Raw genomic sequence first — 22653 nt, 5'->3', positions numbered from 1 at the left:
TCGTTTAGATTTGTGGTTTGGGGAGGTTGGTTCAGCAAAAAGACATGGTAACTGGAGAAAAAGTGGTTGCAGTGATGCCCTGTGTAGGCTGGGTAAGGAAAGAAGCAAAGATTAAAGGCATGATCTGATAGATTGGAATGAAAAAGAAGGTTCCAAGGAGTTGTGGCCACGACGAAGTTGGAAAGTAAGGGTCAGGGAGCGACAGCTGGAAGGATGGGAGGTTGTGAACCTCAGGTCGGACTCCCAAGACAAGTAAGTATTCTTTCAAGTGCATTGTGGGTTGCTTCCCTAAGAAGATAACTAAGGTGGCAAATTAATTTGTCCAGCAATATAGATTAATTTTCAGATTATTAAGTCTTTCCATCAAAAAATGCTATGAAGATCTGCTTTCATATGTTTTGATTCTGTTACGTATTTTGCAAAATTATCCTTTTCTTGAGTACCATAACCAGTTTTTAAAGACTTACTTTTTTAGAGCAGTTAAGGTACAGAGCTTGCCCGTATCCCCTGCTCCCACGCATGCACAGCCTCCCCCCATTATCACCATCCTCCACAGAGTGGTACACTTGTTTCAGCCGATGAGCGCATCCTTATCACCCAAAGTCCATGGTTTACGTTAGAGTTCACTCTTAGTAATGTATATTCCATGGGTTTGGACAGATGTATAATGACATGTATGCATCATTACAGCACCATGCGGAGTGGTTTCACTGCCCTAAAAATCCTCTGTGCTCTGCCTGTTCATCTCTCTCTCCTGCCCTTCCAGCCCCTGGAAACCACTTACCTTTTTACTGTCCCTATAGTTTTGCCTTTTCCAAAATATTATATAATTGGAATTATATAGCAAGAAGCCTTTTCAGATTGGCTTCTTTCACTTAGCCAAGTGCATTTAAGGTTACCCTATGTCTTTTATAGCTTGATAGCTCATTTCTTTTTAGCCCTGAATAACATTCTATTTTCTGATATATAATTCACTTTTTTTAGTCAAAATATATCCTTGTCTTAATTGAGTGGATCAGGAGATATATGTACTTATATGTAAAGCTTTAATAGTATCCCAATATGCCATAGAATAATAATGCTAATTATGATTTGCCACCTTTTTTCCATATCAAATGAGAATGTAAGTCTAAACTTTGGCCTTTCTTATTTGGAAATTATGTGATTTTGGAAAATTGTTATAAAGAGGCACAGTAAAGACATTTTCTAGTCAGTGCTAATTGTCATTTAAAGACTTTCTAAGTAAGAAAGAATAAAAATGATAATTCTGTCCTCATCAATTATATTTATTGCCTCTATCTGTTTTGGTTAGTCACCAAAAGACGCTCCGGAATTCATGATATTTTTTGTTGCTGTTGTTCAGGAAAGAACAAAAATAACATCTTATAGAAGCACTTTTAATGTAGAAATAATTTTATACTAGGAATTACTTAAAATGAATAGCAAGGCAGCAAACATTTGTTACATACTCTTATGTTGAGAAAGTAAAAATTATAAATTTTTAAGAAACCTTGATGCATAATTGCCATTAAGATTTCGTCATTAAAATGGAAGCTAGCCTCAATTTGTCATTGTATATCTCTGAAATTATTGTCCTTCTCTCATTAACTGAATTTCATAACCACCTTGGTGTTTGGGCATGGATTTTTTACAAATCCTTTATATAACAGTCAAGATGTAGTCCTTGCCTGTGTGTTTTATTGTCAGTGCACCACCTATTGGTAAATCAGTGAATTAGAGACCTCTCGAAATTTAACACACCTTTCTAGTCCAGCACTGTCCAATAGAACTGTCTATAGTGATGGAAATGTATATCTATACTGTCCCATGTGGTAGCTGCTACCTATATGTGGCAGTTCAGCACTGAAATATGGCTAGTGCACATAAGGAACTTGTTTTGAAATTTGATTTAGTTTTAGATATTTTAAATTTGTACGACCAGTGGCTACTTGTATTGGACAGCACAACTCTAGTCTTTTCTGGAGAAGGAAGAAAAGCAGAAATAGCAATTGCTGAAGTCTTAGGAAACTTATTGCAAACACCATGATTAACCACTATCATAATTCATTTGAATTATTGCCATTTAGGAATAATTATACCATTTTGGAAAGGTTGTAGCCAGGCCTTCATATTTCCACCAGTGAGATCATTTGGAAACGATGCATTTAATTCCATATCTTTGGGATTTCGGTGGCCCTTGCCTCTTTTCCCAGGCAGTCGGTCTCTGTTTTTGCTTTGGTTTGTTAGGTTGATTGATTGGTTTTTAGTTTTCTTCCTATGCTCTTTGGAAGGAATCCTTGGCCACTTGTGTAAACTCTTTAGTAGGCATGGGAAAACTTAAAAATGATAAAGTGTATTTCATTGACATTTCTGCTCATTGAAAATTAAGAATTTAAGTGAGCAAGCACCCATTCATTGCAAATCATTCTTAATTAAATTTTGTTACTCTCCTTGTATAAGCTTCATGCTTAAAAGTTAGCGTCAGAACTAGCTGGGGTTACCTCCCTAATCAGACATGGAAGTAATGCATTTATTTGTGAACAATGTATGTTTTAAAAACAGATTGATCTAAATCAGAAAGCTCACATCTGTTAAGATAAGATATAGCTCCTAATCACAATTCTCAGCAGACTCAATGATAATGATGTAACTTTCTGAAATTAGCTTTTTCTACTGAAAATACAGATATTTAGAAAGAGAACCAGAGATCTTGTAAAATACATTTTACAAGCTGTACGATTCAACAGAAATTAGGTTCAGTAATTAAATACTAATTTTTTTTCATTTCTCATGGAATATTGCTTGGTGTTAGATCATCCAACATTTTAGGGGAATATATTAATTATCCACAATGAAAAACATATTTAGGAACAGTTGTAAACCAGTTCTATTATGTTTTCAGAACTATAAATCAATTAGGTGGTTGGGCTGAATATAGATTTTAACTCTCTCCAAAATGAGGGTGTTTACTTAGGAAATATTATGAGTCTCAAGTAAGAAAAGAGACTTAATACTAAAAAGTAATGTATGGAATATCTTTCTTCTCATCAGAATCTTAATTCCTTATCACAGAATTATCACTAGGAATATTTAGAAGCTTGGGAATCTTCCGTCACAGAGACCCACTGACAGCCTCGAAAGACTTCTTTCCATAATGTAATTTAATGCCTTTTAAAACAACAGTTGACAGTTAGTTGTTCCAGTGAAACAAGATCCTTTTGTGGGGAGGGGAATAAAATCTTCTGAAACTTTATAATCCTACTTCTTTTGAACGTGGAAAATTATTGAGACAAAAATCCTTTCGTGGCCAATTCTGTTAATCGAATTGCTTTTTGAGGTAATGAAAGGGCTCTAGACCAGGAGTTGGGGTACTTGGGACTTATTTTCAGGACTCATGCTTTACTCCTCTTTCCTTCTGTGCTATTTTCCCCTGACCACGCAAACACAGTATTATTGATTTTTAAAACTGAATCTCCAATGCCATTTTTATTTATGTACATTTTGGGGGACACACACTATGCGAGTTTTCCCTAAATATTGCTTTAAATGTCCATTCACTCAAACCCTTTGTCATTTCTTAATTACCCTAGAATAAAATATATGTTCCTCAGCCCACCCCAAACTGACTTCTCCTGATTCTTTTAACATTTTATCTTCAGTATTTATCCTCATAAAACAACGCATGAAGAAGAAAAAAGTAAATATGTTTCTTTTCAATATATGAATAATATTTACCTTTAAAGACTCACATATTGATATGTATTTTGCTTTTATTTATTTCTCCTAAATATGGGTAACTGAATATTTGAACTTGCTATTAAGACTTCACCTCTAATTATGAATTAACAGTAGAGAAACTATCAGATTAATTCTTTTGCGCCATAAAATATTACTGATGCTGCTAAACTTCATAGGTCAGAGGAATATCAGCCAGATAATTTTTGATGTCTGTTTATGAGTTTTGAATTTTCTTAGTATCGAATTTCTCAGAATGATGAATAAGTACTACTCTTGTCCTGTCTCTGGCCTCCCGAACTAAGTTGTTGATGGTCCCTGAATGTTTTCTTTGCCAGGCTCCAAGTCCATCACGCCTTCGGCGGATTTCTGTTTCCTACTGCTTCGACTCTAGCCCCTTCTTAGTCACTTTCAGGTCCTCCATGATTTGCCCCAACTACACTTCCCATTGCTTGAGTCATGGAGGGCATCCTGACTGCCTCCAAAATACATTCCTCTCATTCTAGTTCTAAGACTGAGCTCTCAGAGCTGTTTTGACTTTTAAATCCCCACCCAGATTCTACCTGTAATGTGAAACCCTCTCACTGTGGTCAATTTCATCTGGTTCTATTGCCCGAATTATATTATATATACTGTGAAATACTTACTGACAGCCTCAACTTTTTTTTTTTAATTGTAGTGCCTTGCACGGAGGGGAAAAAAAACACATACCACAATTTCACTCAATAGATGTATGTTCCTTAACTGCTGAATGTACCTCAAAGTAACAATCACGGAGCAGAGGGAAGATTTGGGTCATCTTTCCTGTGTCCATGTTAACGTCAGTGGTTTATTTGAGTCACATTAATAACTTTAGTTTATTATGTATTTTCTCCTCCACTTGTAGCACATGCCAGCTTATAACTGCTTACATTTAACACCACATTTTATAGCAAAATCTGATAATTATCTCATAAAAAATGTATAGAGAAGTCATTTTAAAGTATTATTTAAATTAGTTCTCCATAATTTAAAAATTCTGTCACGTAAGTGAGTTTTGCAAAATTTTATGAAATCGTCCAAAGCAGTTTATCACTTTTAAGGTGACACGGTGGCTGTTAAATTTCCAAAGGAGCAGAAAATTAAACGGGGTGGTATTTATTTATACAGTATAAGTTTAAGTTTTTGTTTAAAAGAGACTATTTTTCCGTTTATCTGGAAACCGAAAAAAATTCCTGTTGATTTTTTTAGCTGTTATTTTGAGGAGGATTTTTAAAGCTGAAGAGGAACACAAGTTAAGTGTGAGCATAGTCCATGTATAGATGACATTTCCACAGTCACATGCCGCCAGGTGGAAATCTAAGGGCTGGACACAGTTTCTTTTCTCCTTCATGTTATGTCTGTATAAACATTCGAAGTATTAATTTGTTTTCTGTGGTGTCAGGAAAGGGTGGGTGTCTGTGACTAATTAGTTCATGTCACCAGAGAGAATATTGCGATGAAAGAGGAAACATTTTTCAAGGTGATTGATGAAGTCAGTTCCTAATGACCAAAATTACTTCACTAAGTATGAAATTGATATTATCATTACCATACGCTCATTATATCATCATAACTCTTTTTTAACACGTGCCAGGTGACTAGGTATTAGCATGTTTTGTGTTCCCATTAGTAAAATATGGGAAAACTAAGTTTATCTATTTATATTGAAATTTCTAATAAATTTTGAGTATCTAGAAACCTCAAGTTTCAGAAGAATCAAATAAGGTATTATAGATATTATTTATTAGCAGGATGTATAATCTGAATAGAACATGCAGGTGTGAGAGCTATGACCAAGTTTCATTTCTGAATATCTAGGTAATATATATGTAAATGAATATTTTAAATACTGTAGTACTTATTTTATTTTTTGTCATACTTTGCCATATAATTGAATATTAGTAAAAACAAAAATTACATAGTACCTACTACGTGCCAGGAATTATTCTAAGCGTTTCGTGTTTATTAATTTAGCTAATCCACAAGAACCCTGTGAGTTAGGTACTATTATTGTCCCCATTAAGGTTTGGTCCAGATTCATGGATTATTTAACCATTTTGGGTCATAGTTCTTTATCTATAAAATAGCAATAAAACTTTATAGAGTTGTTGTGGAAAATAAATGATGGGGCTAGAAGATGGATACCTAGCTGATAATGGGCACACAATAACTTTTGCCCACCCTCCTCTATCAGTGAACTGACCACTAGAAAGAGGTTTAGTGCCTAATTGTACATAATATGCTTTCATATACAGTATTCTATGAGATCTTTGAAGTCAAAAACATGTGAAACTTAATAGGTAATGTCTGTTGTGTGCAAGAATGAAAAAGAAATGTGTCCAAGTCCTCTAAATATACCAGCAGTGAAAAATATTTTAAGTTTGTTGCTAAAATAATTCAAAGCATTGCCATTATCTTACTAATTTGTAGATGACAATTAAGTCACCTTAAAGAGACAGTCCTTAGGTCTTTCCTTTGAGAATTTTCTACTGGAGGCATAACAGTGACAAATCAGACCCCGCTGACGACTAACAGAAAGTATTCCTCCAGCATGTGAATGCGATATCGGAGACTTCCGAAAGTTAGGCAAAACTTTTACCTTCCCTAGTCTTCATAGGCAGAGCAACGGCTGTTTTCTTGGGCAGTTATAATCCATTTTTCCAACCTTACCGTTATTATGTGTTAAGACACCTAAGTCTTAAAGTAGTATTTTTTATTCTTAGTATCGTCATCTTTGTTGAACTTTTTAAAATCAATGATGAGAAATTATAAGAATTCAAAGTATTTTGCTTTTGTTATGGTTAAACTATAAAGAATGAATTAATGCCTTAATACCTTGTAGTGTGCCATCGCTTTAGCTAATGAAAAGCAAGTCATTTATGATGACGGTGTTGATAATTGATGGTGGTGGTGGTGATAATAATGGTATTGGTAGTGATGACTATGGTGATGAAAAGAGACTGAAAACCAATTAAGAATGGATTACTTCTTCTCAGAGCCAAAAATTGGACTCTGGAGTTTGATGGCCTTGGACTATATAGTTCTTTAATTCTTCATTCTTGCTCTATTAAAACTAATTCATTAAAACAAGAGGAGCTTTTTTCTAGGAATTAAAAAAATTAACCATTGAAATAATTATAGTGTTCTGTTCCATCCTTATTTAAATGAATCAAGTGAAAGCTGAATTATTCTGACCAACTGTTATTTGGTGGAAATCCAATTTTGCTTCCCTATGTTTATTTGTCCATGTCCTTTCTGATTTTCTTATCATCAGCAGGAATATTCTTTCCAGGGCAATGGTAAATTTCTCACCTTCCGTAGGATGATGTCATCCCATCTGTATGTTACATACAGACTTATTTCGTGACCCTGAGCAGCACCCTATATCCAGGCTTTATTTGAAAAATGACCTCTTAGCTCTGTGCATCCTGGTTTGGGTAACTGACATTTATTTTTACTTTGATATCTGAACTACAGAGCATACCAGTGGGATTCTTGCTGGGAGACATGCCAGGTTCATTCTGGCAGACTTCATTGGAAGGTACCATGTTTAGATAGGAATCTCAAGAGCTGCTGAATCTTCACAGCAGTCCCAGGTCAAAATGAACCAGACATGAGAAACATTTTATTTTAGAAAGGTGGGACTGAGTGTGGGTATTCAATAAATTCCAAAGAAAAAGAAGTGTTCATTTTTTTCTCCTTCATCCTCTGAAGATTGTCTGCAACTCCCCCACAGCATGTGTAGTCCTCCAGCATTTCAGAATTGATAGACTCCAGATGGAATCACAATTTGGACTTACTGGCCATGAGGCCAGTCTGCCCTTGACCTCACACATTTCTCTAGCCTTATGTTCAGCAAGAAGAATCCATGGAATAATGAGACTATCAACCAAGTCCACAGGCCGGAAAAACCCTTCCAACATTAACTTCAGAGACAATCATAATTTGAAAAACACATGTAAACAGGAGAAAAAGGGGGACGATTATAAACTGCTAGCAATTAGGCAATAATGCCTGTTTAGTTGTATGGCTTTCCAGTCTAGCAACATCACTTATATCTCTTTCAAATTTGTGAGGAATCCATGAGCTAATTTTTTTCTTAGTGAAACTAAGCCACAATTTGCAGACTAAGTTATAGTAAAGATATGTCATAAATATATCCAGATATAACTGACTAACCAAATTTCTCAAATTCCTTTATAGTAAAAACCCAATTAAATGGAAAGTTGACACCATCCATATCTGTTTGGCTTATCAGGGTATCCCTACAAGTTAGCACAGAGCTTGGAACATAATAATTGTGCAGAACACCTCACATGTTATTGAATTAATTTATTTATTTTGACATCTATTTCAAACACTGTCGAAATGAATTTATTTTCATTTATCTTATTGAGTAGAGGGTATTTACACTAAGAAAATTATTTAATATTTTTGATGGTCTCTTCATTGAAGATGAGGTCTTACCTGGTAGTAATACAAATGTAAATGTGGAATTGATTAAACCAGATATATCAATATCTCAGTTACCCCAGAGGATTTGTTTATCCTTTTGGACAATAAATTTCTGACTAAATATTTCATTTTCAAAAGTTTTTTTCTGCCTTAAAAGTGGAATGCAATTGGAACTTTGAATACTTGATATTTTCTGTTAAGTTGAGGTCTTTTGAATCCATGGGCATGAGGCAAATGATCAGTATAGCAGGATATTGGGAGGCTGGAGACACAAAGTTCTCAGAGGCAAGTTACAGTTTAGAAACGGCTCCATATTCCATCAACGGTTTTAGGTGTCTGTTATTTACAAGTCACTACATAACATGCAAGGGATGTTAAATATCATAGAACATAATGGAATATGGAATAATGTGAGAGACATGGTCTCTACCTCAACATATTTATAATCTAATAAATAAAAAGAGAAAGGGCAGTTCAAACAAAGCAGGCAGAAGTCAGGACCATAAAATGTATTAAATAATTTTCTTAGTGTAAATATCCTCTACTCAATAAGATAAATGAAAATAAATTCATTTCGACAGTGTTTGAAATAGATATCAAAATAAATAAATTAATTCAATCACATGTGGGATTTTTTGCACAATTATTATGTTCCGAGCTCTGTGCTAACTTATAGGGATACCTATATAGAAAGAGGCAAAAAGACCCTCCCTAGGGACTTTGCCTGAAAACACATTTATGTTAAAGTTCCAAATCAGCAGACAGAAGCCAGTGGTCAGAGGCCCTTCCCAAGTGCTATATGCAGACGGTGAAGTAGGAGCGGCAATTCATGGGGCCCGTGAGCCTGATCGTGTACCTTGGGGGCATCTTCCTCATCAACCAGCAGTGCTTCAAGACCGCGGTGACCATGATGGCTGATGTGGGCAAAAACATGGTCAGCGAGAACCTCAAAATGTGTATCTACTCCAACGGCACGTGGAAAGACAGTAACAGGGACCTGTTACCTTTCAAGAAAGGTGTCTTCTACCTGGCTTTCTAGGCCCAGGTACCCCTCATACCTGTGGTATACTCTACCTCTCCTTCTATAACTCAAGACAAAGCTCTTTACCTCAGGAAGAGTCAAAGTAGAGGTTCTGGATGCCATTCCCACCAGTGGCCTCCCCATGGACACCTGCCATGAGGACCACCTTCTCCCCCAAGAGAACAGAGTCTGCAGGGCCTGGTGCCCAGCCTACCCAGTGGTCAAGGCCAGGGAGTGGAGCAGGACCTGGCTAGAGAATGGACAGAGGGACCACCCACCCTCCAGCCATCAGATATTACTGTATCTCGCTCTTGCAGCCTCCTTGGCTTTTATTTAGGCCCCCTCCTGTCACTAGCCTTGGATCCAGGCCTCTGATGTCTCCTCAAAGAAAAGTCAGCCGGACCCTCCCCAACCTCTGAGGAAAAAGCCTCGCCATCCTCAGGCTTCCAAGACACAGGAGGAAGAGCATGTCTGGAGCTCCAGATGGGCCAACAGGGCTGGGCTGAACTGCAAGGCCTCTGAGTAAATGGCCAGAGGTAAAGCCTTCTTGCCCTGGGCCTGTGAGGTCCAGAAGCAGGCTCCAGGTCTTAGCCACAACCTGCATCAGGCTCTCAGGGAAAAGAAGGGCTCTGGGGTGGGGAGGGCCAGGACCCCGTGCAACCTGGGCCATAAGGAGCCAATAAACAAGGTCTGCTCCTGTCAGCCTTGGGGAGCAGGTCTCCTGAATTGGTACTTCAGCTCTTTTTTATAAATGAACTCTGAAAAGTACAAAAAGAAAAAAAGAAAAAATGAGTGTGATCATGAGAAGCCTACAATCTGCTAACAGGAAGTTTGTAACATCACAGTAAGTTGTCATTTCACTGTATATGTTTCTTTGTATCTTCAGAACCGCCCAAGGTCACTGTGATGCCCAAGAATCAGTCTTTCACGGGAGGGTCTGAGGTCTCCATCATGTGTTCTGCAGCAGGTTACCCCAAACCAAAGATCTCCTGGACCGTTAATGATATGTTTATCATGGGGTCACACAGGTACTGGATTTGTATCTTGTTCTTTGTTTTTATTGAGTGAGAAAAGTAGATGAAATTTCTGGACAAAACTAATTTGACCAAATCCGTAAGGTTAAGGGAGGTTTGACCAAAATCCATAGCTTTAAATTTTCCAAATTGGCCAGGAAATGTCAATAAAATAACAATAAAATAACAAATGATGAATTTATAGAGTATGAGGTTCTTAAGTCTTAAATTCAATAGCTAGGACTAAGTGCTTTCCAATACTTTGCATTGCAAACATGACACCATGACACTTGATTTACCTTGAATATTTGAAATGAGGATAATAAACTTTCTGTGGGGTAAAGTAATGTGTAATTTTAATGAGTCTGTTTAAAGACAGGTCCTGGGATTTAGCAGGAGAGAGAGGGGTAGGCAAAGGACAGGAGAGTAGCTCTAATGGAAGTGTGTGCAGACATTCTGTGTAATCCCTGTTGATTTTTGCCATACTGCATTAAGATGCATTTTATTCTACTGGATGCTTTTCAAAGTAACTGAATCCTTTCATGCTCAAAGAGTGTAATGAATACCTAGAACATAAACAATGAAGTTTCCAGCTATTGGGTTCCCATTACTCTGGGTCTGGCGTGAGGAGGAGGGCTTAGGTATGAGTCAGATTCTATTCTTGGACTTATCATTGAGTCCTTTGTGACATGAGTCCTTGCATCTCTCAGGTTTTCATTTTGCAGAACCGTGTAGCATAGCAGTTCACACAGAGCAAAATTGCCCGGGTACAAATTCTGTTCCTTTTATTTACTAAGTCCGACTTTGGGCAAGTTATAGAACCTCTTTGCTCACCTGTGAAACAAAGATAATAATAATATCAAACTCATTGGGTTGTTTTGAAGATTTAAGATGTTAATAAACATAAAGCTCTTGGAGCACATAGCAAATACTGGATACATGGGATTAATAATAATAATAATAATAATAATAACAATAACTACAACAGTATTATAAAACAATTAAATCATTTCTGCCATCAGAACCAAATATATCTCTAAAATATTTGAAGATATTTGGAAGGAAGGTTCTATAGTTCTTTGATACTATTATTAGGGTATTTTTCAATTTTATTTTCTTTTTGTCTATAGGTATAGGATGACCCCAGAAGGTACCTTATTTATCAAAAATGCAGTTCCCAAAGATGCAGGGATCTATGGTTGCCTGGCAAGTAATTCGGCTGGAACAGATAAGCAGACTTCTACCCTCACATACATTGGCAAGTATAATCAGTTTAAAAGGCAGTTAAGACAGGATGAATGTCATATTAGACAATGTAAAATCACTTTTCTGAAAATTAGCATTAGGAATGAGTTACACCTAGCCTTATAATTTGTTATTCATTTCATATTGATGAAAGCAAATATTGTAATTAATTTAAATTAACAGTTCGGGAAGTGAATAGCTTCATTAGCCGACAGAAATCAAGGAAGCTTTCAGAATATGAGAATTCCAGATTGTCCACAGAGTCCCATCCTGCCAATGATTCATCTGTTCTCTGCAATATTTCACTTACTAATTAATAAATTCAGTATATTTTCTAGTTTGCCTCAACTTCCATTTTATATTTTCCACTTGTAGTCAAAGCTGTCTATAACATTTCCATCATTTATCTTGTCTAGATAGCATGTTTACTTTTCATCTTCAGTTTTTCCTCCAGACTCAAACATTTATTGAAGATGTACTTTATGACAATTACTCTATAATATTTCATACTATACTAGAATATCATATATACTAATATATAACTATGTAGTCTAATACGTTCTAATATATAATTTTATATATGCTAGCAATATAGAATATAGAATGTAATAGAATATTTCCTTTAATTTGATCTTTCTTAAACAAATAAAGGACAATTTGGCATTACATGCTCAATCTTAGTTTGTAAATTATAAATAATTAATGGCTAGCAACCCACCTTTCATTCAGTCTTATGTGCCATTCATCATAAGGTGGTGAAACTGGCAGTTATGAGGAAGGGATGTAAAAGAGCCACAGTAAAGATTCAGAGTTCTAGTTTGGATGTACAGATGGGGGAGGTAACAAAAGTCATAAATATGGAACCTGAAAACCTGGGAAGACTTGATCTCTTTTATAGAACGAGGAAAGCACATGGCAAAATGAAAAGAGAAGAGGGCTCAGCTTTAGAGATAATGATTAAAAGTGTTTACAGAACACCCAGGTGGAGAGGGAATGGGCAGATGGGAAAGCAGAAAGCGGGAGAACAGATCCTGCATGGCAGAAATGAATTTTGGTTCATTCTCAAAGAAGCGAAAATATTGGACCTATTTATTTAACTGATTTGTCATCCGGAGTATGTAAAATACTGTGCTAGAGATTGTGGAGTATAAAATTTTAAAATGTATGTTATCAAGTCCTTACCTTTCAGGAGCTCGCAAAATGAGAGTGGATGGATATACATAAAAAATTATAAGAAGGCAGATGGATGAGTCCTGTAGTGGAAGGTTCGCGGAGGGGAAGATTAATTCTGACTGGGGAATTTGCAAAGACTTCTCAAGTGAGGCAGGGTTTAAGCTCAGTCCATAGAATGAGTGGGATTTAAAGAGTTGTGGCAGAGGGCATTTCAGGCAGAGGAAACAGCTAGAGCAGAGGCGTGAAGGCAGGAGAGAGTAGGGAGGGTTTTGGGTTACCAGCGTGGCTCCTTACCGTGTGATCGTGAGGACGTATAATGGAGGATTAGGTTGAAAAGAAAGCTATGACCGGTTATGATTTTTGAAAGCCAAATTAGGGAATTACGAAATAGAATCGCTAAAGGTTTTCTAGTAGAGGAGTAAAATGATCTTTGAGAAGTTAATTCTTGACCTTGTTTCAAACTACCTTCACTGAAGTTAGGATGTCCTAAGATGTCCAGGTAAGAGAAAACTGTGTGAGTAAAGTAAATATTAGGCAACGGGGCGAAGCAGACAGAGCTAAGGAAAGAAACTTAGAGAATGTCTATAGTTAATATCAAAGGGGAAAAGAGACTCCTGGGAGATTCTGCTTTTGATAGATGCAGACTTAAGCCTTAGGCTGCAACTATCTCATTGCAGCTAGACGAGAATATCTTCAAAATCACATTAAAAATGTTATAATAAATTCACCTGTGGTTGTATTATCCTCGTGTCCTATTGTAGCCAAGTGAGTCTTATCCTAACAGCTCTTTTGATGTTTTTATTAATATTATCCTTCTTTCTTCTCCTTTAGTATTATTTCTATAAGATATGTTCAGCTTTCCAAGGTTTTTCTTTTTTTATATACCTCTTTTTTTCATAAAGACTGTTCAATTAATTTCCTAAATATTTTGGACTCTCATTTTATCAGAATTATTTTTGTCTCATATCCTTTTTTGACCTTAATAAATGATCTTTGCATCACAAATATCTATGTGCATATGCATTAGGAGAGTTTCTGTCTGTTCGTAAACACTGAAATAGCCACAAATACATAAATAATGCTAGATTTTTTTTTTTATTGATTCATTTAGTAAATGTAAACCAGGTACATGTGGCATTGTGCTAAATATTACCTATTTGTGTGCTTGCTGTCTCCAGAAGCCCCAAAGTTGATTGTAGTTCAGAGTGAGCTCTTGGTGGCCCTCGGGGATACGACAGTCATGGGATGTAAGACCTCTGGCGTTCCTCCACCTCAAGTTAAATGGTTCAAAGGTACATTTCTTAAGTATGTTCGTGTCTGGACTTAGTTTTGTTTTCTCTGTATAAAAAATGATTTGTTAAAAGTTTGTTTTGGTGTGTGACTTAGCAGCCCCGTAAAATGTGTTTACGATCCCACTAGAGACAATAGTTTAAAATTCTGAACTCTGCATTTCAGGATTTGACATCTGGTACGGATTATAGGACCGTGAAAATCAAAGCAGGAAAAGTTCGCCTTCGCTAATCCAGCTGAACGTTCTCTTTGTTGGTTTAGGATTGTTTCCTGTAGAGAATGGTCCAAGAATATTCAGTTAACATTTAAAATAGGTTCACTGATTTTACTTCGCTTTTCTTAAAGATAATGGCTCTCACTATTGGAAAGTTTTCTACATTCTCAAGGACACTTTCTATCAAGTACTCAAATAAAGACACATGTTGAAGCTTAAATTTAAATGACATTTTTAATTGAAAGACAAACGTATTTCGTGGACAGCTTCCTAACGCTTGGTTGGTGCTTATATCAGGCATAGAAATTCTACCTGCCTATATTTGTAACATAAAGATTGCCCGTCTGTGATTCTGTAATAAAATAACCAAAATGTGCTGTTTGTCCTTAGGGAAAACACACTCGGGTCCTGGTCCTGGCTCAGATGCTGACAGCATATATCTGTGTAAAACATCCTGCTTCTGTTTCTGTCTCAGTTCTAATCCATGAGAAAGAAAAATTCCCACAAACACACTAACAGGAAGGTTGCTAGGATTATTGAGATACTGTTTGCAAAATACTTTTTAATCTTCAGATGAAAAATGCTAAATAGTACAAAGCACTATTGTTATGATTCTGTTTGTTAAATCACAGACATTTCCATGGCAACGGGTCGATGTCATAATCACAAAATTATGAATTCACCTCGGGTTCAAATGCTTGGGGAACATGAGGTGAAAAGGAAAGGCTTTATGTAGAAAACAAACACTTTTAAATAACACAGATCAAAAACAGGGAGGGAAATTAGGAGATAATGCCATTTTCATGGTTTTCCATGTTAAATGATTTTTAGTCTTCATGTTTTCTCTGGTAAGAAAGCATTTCTTCTTAATTAGGTTTATTTCAGTATACAAACTCATTTTACTTACTTAAAATACTTAAATATTTGAATTAATATTTGAATAAATATCAATTGCAAGCTCACACCATTATTAAATAAATCCAGAAAAAAATGTGTTATAGAGACAGTAGTTTTTCCTTTATATGTCAGTCAGTGAATGTTCAAAAAAAAGATTTTTAAAAGTAATGGAACCTGCTGATTTCTCTGCCCGTATATAGCAGTCTCACAGAAAGTCTCTTATTTTCTCAAATCAAGGCTTCTTTTCTGAATATCTTAGTCTGTGTGTCAGCCTTTGTCCCACAGATAGCTTGGAAGCTAAAGGAGGAGTTAGGGAGTCATGCAGCCACCACACAGAAGAGTCTAGAGTTGACTACCCATTATTTTGCTTTCTCAACCATGGACGTTAGAGTTCAACGGGCCTAGTAAATAATATTCCATTTTTCCATCTGAGTTATAAACCAGCAGAGCTACAATGTGGGTATTAAATACGACAGATCATATCAGAGGTCATGCTCCCCTGTTCATCAGCAGTCTACAAAGCAGCCCTGAACCCCAAGATCAGAGCAACTTAATCTCCCAGTCACAGCAGGCTGACTACGTAAGTAGAGTCTGGACCATCGAGTGAAAAACTAGAGGACAGACCCTTCCACCTGCAGACTGGCTCCAAAGAGAAAGCGGGAGGAGGCAACTGGCCTTTCTCTCCCACTTCTGCAGGGGGTAAGACACCAGGAAGGTTAGGAAAATCCTACCTTGTGGAAATCACAGGGGTGAAGAAGTATTCTTAGCCTGACCATAAGAAGAATTTTTCTTCATACCATTTTTTCCCACAGGCAATTATGATTAAGTAGATGATCATTCATTCATTCATTCATTCATTTATTGAGTTAATGAGTTAGTGAGTTAGTGAGTTAGTTAGCTAGTTAGTTATTGTCAAGAACACTTAACATGAGGTCTACCCTTTTAATGAGTTTTTAAGCATTCATACAGTAGAGTTAACTACAGGCACAACGTTGTACAGCAGATCTCTAACACTTACTCATCTTATATAATTGACACTTTATACCTGCTGAACAGTAACTCCCCATTTCTCCTGCCCTCCAGCCCCCAGCAGCCATCATTCTTTGGTAAATTATATTTCACTCAGACCCTCAGAGAAATGGAATTCCATAGTACAAAACCCACCAGATTTTTAGATTTTTCATTTTGTAGAAATGAGCAACATAAAGCATATTCAAAGAAGAATCAGAAACACTATTAAAAATGTTGCATAAAGGTTATTTCTGGTTAAATATTAAAGAAATTGGATCAATCAGTAGTTCTGAAAGTGTATTTAGTTAGGAACCCCTGGGGGTTCCCCACAGTTCTTTTCAGGGAATCCACGAGATCAAAGTTATTTTTCTATTAATACTCAGATGTTTTTGTCTTCTTTACACTCCCTGTCTCATGAGTGTATAGTGTAGTTGGGGGAGGCTCCGTGACACGTGATATCCAATAAAGTGAATGCAGAAGCAAATTGGAACACTCAGCTGTCTTTTATTAAGGGAGACATTATTCTAGAGATTTGCAAAAATGTGAAACAGTGCCACTCTTCTTACTGAATTTCTCTTAGGAATTATATTTTTTTTTTTCAAAAAATGTGTTTATTATGTTAAAATGTCATGAGTTATTATAAAGTAAATTCATGCATTTTCAAAATTTTCAGTTTCATTGCTAAAATGATAAATACAAATAAATATAATCCACTTAACAAGAACATTTTAAAGTCCTCAATAATTTTTCAGAATGTAAAAGGTTCTTGAGACAAACATTTTTGAGAACCATTTAACTTCCATCAAATATTCGGAAAGATCTTATGCCAGGAATAATGATCTCTGTTAGTGTTTACATCCACAGAGGACAGAACTGAATTTAAATTACAGCAGAAAGAGAACCCTCTTCAATGATAATGATTATTATATCCTAGAATAGGAAGTTTATATATTTTACTATGCACACCATTCTTCTAATCTTATATTAAAACTAAACCCTATGTAGTGTCCATTTTGAGGTTTTATATTTCTCTTGATAGCTTCTCAATAATTTGATGACTAATTTTTTTGTAGAAATTGAGAGAGATTATTAAAATGTGAGCGAAATGCAAACTTGATTAAGCCTGTGTTTTCCAGTTCATATTTTGTTTTATTACTGCTATCCTTTTAAACATTTGAAAAAAAGCTGCTAGCAAAAAGGTCTTTATTTCATCCTATTATGTTCTCTGACAAACACAGAAGAAATAAGGGAGAAATAAATTCCAAAAATCTAAATGCAGTCCAAATATTTTAATTCTTGATGCACAGCTAGGCTACATCGCATCCTCCCTTAGTGGGAGGAAAGTTTATGTCAACATCATCTGCTTTTATTTATGAGAATTTCCCAGAGGCGCATAGACATGCCTTTAGTTGCTTCTCTTTCTCATGTGGCATGTAGTAGCCAGCTTAAAAGGATGATTGGGGTTTTAAATATTGGAATGCCGAAAAATACTTTATTTTTGGCATTGGTGGTTGCTATTATTTTTGTGTGCGTTTTTTAATTTATGGCTCCTTGGACCTATTCTCCTCCCCAGATTCTAAAAACAAAAAGAGAATTGTCTGTTTGTTGCCCTGAGTCTGTTGATCGATGTTTTTTGTAGTGTCCTAGAGAATTACAAGTGCTAGCTCTGGAGATTTCTCTGCTTGTTAGATGCTAAGGGAGTTAGTTACTTCTGTGGTTCTCAGGCCCAGAGCACATGGCTAGGCTGGTATGTGACATTTTGGAGAGTGCCTTTTCAGACTTGGCATCTGGACATGCTTTTAAATCCTAAGAGCAATGGTCAGTGCGAGGTATTTTTTACGATACTGGTCACCCTGGTTAATTACATTCTTAGGAGAGGAGACAGCCTGGAGGAGGGGAAGTATAAGGAGAAGCTAATCTAACTTACAGATCTGTTGATACATTGCCTGGCCTCTTGTAGAAATTGTTCTCAGGTTCTCGTGCTCTGGGACACACAGCAGATACAGGTAACTCAGACCTAACTAAGCTTTCTTGGGTCATCCTACCCTCACACTGAGGTCAAACTCAATACGGTTCCATCCCTCACATATTTATCCTCTACCTTCTTCTTCCAAAAAAATTCACAACTCCAACTTAAAGAACTTCGATGAATAATACAGATTTTATAGAGGCGTCCTGGGAGGCAAATATAACAACTCCTCTCTCTGGCCATTGTCAGAAGTTTCTCATCCATTCTTTCTCTTTACTGACAAGCACTCTCTACCTTCTCCAACTAGCTGTGGTTTCTTCTCCACCAGTCATCCTCAGAATCCTCTCAGGTAGCTTGTACCTCCCACAAGCCAAAATCTGACAGCATTCAGCAACCCCCAAATCTGGTCATTAACCAAACTTAGGACACCCATAGTCTCCTAAGCATTTCTTGGGTAAATGAAATTCATCCTGCAACAAAGATACTAGAAATTGCTTGCCAACTTTTATCTTCCCTAATACAGCACAGTGACAGCTGCCACCCTTTCCCGGTGCCCCACCGTAGCTTCAAAGAGTTCATTCTTATTTAGGTACATAGAAATGTTTGTACATAATTCACGTAGGGCCCGATTTTTGGCCATAGGTTATCTCATAGAATTATTCAGACTAATAAATCAGCTCAGTGCCAAGAAACACTTCATTCTTTCATTGCATAAACACTGTTTAAGTGTCTACGCTGTATCAGACTCTTGTATTTAAAACTTTTACAATCAGTTTTCTTCAGAAGTTTTGAAATCAAACCAATAGCAAACTATGTAAATACTTTTGTGTTTAATGTTCTCTCCTTTGTTTCAACATAGGGGATCTTGAGCTGAGGCCCTCAACTTTCCTCATTATTGATCCCCTCTTGGGACTTTTGAAGATTCAAGAAACTCAAGATCTGGATGCTGGTGATTATACGTGTGTAGCTGTCAATGATGCTGGAAGAGCAACTGGCAAGATAACTCTGGATGTTGGCTGTAAGCATCCCAAGTCTGATAGGCAAATTTGTTTTGAAATTGATCTGCTCTTTTTTCCTATACTAATAACTTTGAAACAACTGGGTGGAAATATCTGTCAGAAAGGCAAAATTAGGGTTAGGGTTCAAGATTATTAATTTAATAATAGTAGTTAATATTTACCAGGTGCTTTTTATGGACTATACACTGTGCTAAGAACTTTTGCATGCGTTATCTCCTTAAACCCTCATAACAATCCTAAGAGGAAGACACCATAGTTATCTCCATATACAAACGAGGAAACGGAGACTAAAATAAGCTAAGCAATGTGACCAGGGTCACAGAGCTGTGGAGGGGCACGGCGTGGATATATGAACCCAGTTTGTCTGCAGTTAGAAACTGTAGGCTTCTCTGATATGTCATCTGTTGCCAGATATTTTTCTATCAAGAATCATCTTTTCTGACACCAAATTCCTAAGGATTAACATCTGGAGGCCATGAATTCGACTTTGGCCCTAGACCATAATTAGGAGATGTTGATGACAGCAAAGGTAGCAGATTCTGCTTTTACTTTTATTTTCTGTAATCCGCTAACAATGACTCCTCAGTGTATAAAATAAAGAACTGACTACAGATAAATGTCAATCACAGTGTGAAGGATACAGCATGTGCATGACAACTATAGTTGGATTACTCAAGAAGTTTGGTTCTCTCTCCTTTGTCTGTCCATCTCATGTTTCTTGAAAAAAAAAAAAAGTTTTAGAAGGTATGGTAACACTTGAAATAAAACAGAGCTTGCTTTATATGAAAAAGAACCCGGCAGCTTCATTTTAACAGATAATTCAAACATTTACATCAGTTCAACTTATAAAATATGACATTTTGTTAAATTGTATTTTCATGTATGATGATTTTCATGCCAAAGCTGTTTTTTTTTGTTTTTTTTTAAACAAAAGTTAGGAACGATAAATAAAAAGTATTTTTAGGATAAAATAACACAAAACATTTTTGTTCTGTCTTAATTCTTTAAATGAAAAATCATGGCCCTCTAAGATTAATATTTCGTTTCATACAAACTAAATTTTTTCCTCCTGGGATCTTTTATGATCGCCTTAACCGCGGGATGTCTGGTGAACACTCTGCCTTCTTGTGATTATCAACAAAGCTGGAAATGGCCACAAATCCACTGCAGAATCTGCCTAGGGCACAACAAGATGTGTTTGAACCATGACTAAACTGCGGTTATTAGGAGAAGGGCCTTGGAAATAAGAGCGGACTCTCTGAGTGGAGGCTATTGAATCTGACAGCAGTGTAAAACACAAGTAATGTCTTTAGAAATGTAAGGCCCGAATCATACAGAACTCTTGTTTTCAGGAAGTATATAAAGTACAATATTTTAATTCTCAACATTTTCTAATTCTGCTTCTCCCTTCTTTCGGCACAAATATTTTATATTTACCCAACACTTTTTTAGAGTTATCTCTCTTGAGAAGAAGAGAGAAAGAGCTTCTGTAATTATTCATGAAAGAAATGGAATAACACCTTCACCGCACGCACCTCCCTCCACCGCCCCCCGCTCCAAGATAGAAAATCTAAATATCTAATATGTGTTATTTTGCTTCCTTACCATATTCTTGATAATCTTTTTAGCTTCTGGACTGTCCAGGTTCTCTCTTCTGACTAATGGTAAACCATATAAAGATTAGGGCCATCTGTACTGGAGTGACTTGTGTTGGATTAGAAAACTTGGTGTTAAAGTCAGGACCCTTCATGTTTCTGTTATGCCTTAGCTAGTTCCTCTTCCCCGTCAGAATCCTGATCATTGTAACTTACAAAGTTTGATTAGACCATTGTCTGTCCACATAAAACTCTTGTTACATATCCTACTAGATATAGGATTTAACTAAGAACTATGCAAATCACAGTTGTGGTGATGGTTGTGCTTATCACTATTAGGTTTAAAAGCAAGCAAATCAAACAAACAAAAATTTCCTCAGAATGTTATATAATGATTAAGAGAATGGGCTCTGGAGAGAGATTGGGTTTTCTGCCAGAAATTTCCTAGTATCTACCTGAGAGGTCAGTTGTAAAGATGAAATGAGACGTCATTACCTGTGTTCATTCAGTGTGTCAGTGGTACTTAATGGGACGTGTATCAGTAACTTCACAAACTGAGTAGTCACTTGGCTTCTTTGAGTCTTGGCATCTAATATAGAAATGCGTGTATAGTAGTGGCATAGAATTTAAAATTTAACATTGGGCTTTTAACGTGAAAAATCATTGTTTCAACTTGATTTTTTCAAGGGGCTTGAGACAAGTAGTACTATTAGTAGTGCATAAAATTATTCATTTGAGTTCCAAAATTATTGGGCATAAATTTAAGTAGCTTATGACTTAAGAAGAAAAACATGCTTTTCTCCATATCATGTAACTATTTGGGTTTTCAGATTGTTTTTGTGGGCTTGTCACTTCACATCAATAATAGTAGATCAGAAATTTTTATATTATATTATTATAAAAAGACTGTTTAATATTATCCTTGAGTCTAGCTTCTTGTAGTGGGTCTCTCTTTTTTTTCTATTTCTCATTATTATGCCTTGAAGTTATGGACATTTCAGGTCACCAGGGAAAGTTACCAATGCTTTTCATCCATTTTGAAAAGAGGTAGTCAATTGTGAAGTCATTTGGAAGAAAAGCAGATCAGCCACATCAAACAAAAAGTCAGCCTGGCAGCGGTTTTATTTGCAACGTTCCACACCACACAGGGTCTGTCTTAGACTGTGGTTTCGTGTTTTGTGGTTTGGTAAGAACAAAACAGTGTGTTCAGCCACGTAAGGAAAGAAAATCTCTGTTTGACTAACATAATGCAAGAGTTGCCATAGCGGAGATATATTTAATTATCACTAAAGGAACTAGAATAATTTTATGGAATAGGTTTAAGAGCAAGATGATTAATCTGTTTGTAACTTTTATAGTTTCACGATAAGGCGTGCACACAGACATAGCTCTCAGTAAGTGACAACGAAGCCGTACTGTGCATGAACCCCGTGCAGTTCTCGAGGTGCTTGTACACAGATATTTAGGGAATCACAGAGGATTCGGCATAATCCTGACGGACTATACACAGAGGCCAAAATTGAAATTAACAATAGATATATTAAACTCCAGAACTAAAATTTGACTCTACTGTACTTATGATGAATGATAATTAATATTTGGGTGATTACTAAATGCTGAATGATTAATAAACATTCTCTCTTTTAACAACATGTTCATGGTGAAATTTGGACTGGAGGAGGCAAAATAATTTTCCAAGTTTATAGACTAAAAACTAGTGGAACTGCCATTTGAAACCACCTCGTGGGTTGTAACTTCTCTAAGCAACACCGCCTCCTCCGTATAAGTCCTGTATTTTGTACTACAGTCACTTCTGCTCCTTGCCCCCAGCCTCGTTAATCTGTTTACCATTCATCCAACGTAATTCATTTGGGGTCCGAATTGGCCACACTCAGCTGTAGGAAGTATTTAAAAGACTTCTTCGCCTGAGTTAGGAGTGCTTCATTTTCGAGGTTCGCTTGTCATTGATGCTGCCTTGGCTGCTTACCTAGTTAG

At 36.4% G+C, this 22653-nt stretch overlaps 1 protein-coding gene across 1 annotated transcript in view; it reads left to right on the top strand.

The window, feature by feature from the left end:
- Window positions 1-22653, top strand: part of HMCN1 (hemicentin 1) — a 408502-nt gene that overhangs the window by 177416 nt on the left and 208433 nt on the right. Inside the window, exons 12-15 of the mRNA XM_023533191.1 lie at window positions 10119-10260; window positions 11376-11503; window positions 13842-13955; window positions 18904-19062. Of these exons, the coding sequence (XP_023388959.1) occupies window positions 10119-10260; window positions 11376-11503; window positions 13842-13955; window positions 18904-19062 (543 nt within the window). The remainder of the gene's footprint in view (window positions 1-10118; window positions 10261-11375; window positions 11504-13841; window positions 13956-18903; window positions 19063-22653) is intronic.

This window comes from Pteropus vampyrus, unplaced genomic scaffold, assembly GCF_000151845.1.
Source record: "Pteropus vampyrus isolate Shadow unplaced genomic scaffold, Pvam_2.0 Scaffold98, whole genome shotgun sequence".
NCBI lineage: Eukaryota > Metazoa > Chordata > Mammalia > Chiroptera > Pteropodidae > Pteropus > Pteropus vampyrus.
The sequence above is the reverse complement of the archived record's forward strand: the minus strand, read 5'-3'. Positions and strand labels throughout refer to the sequence as shown.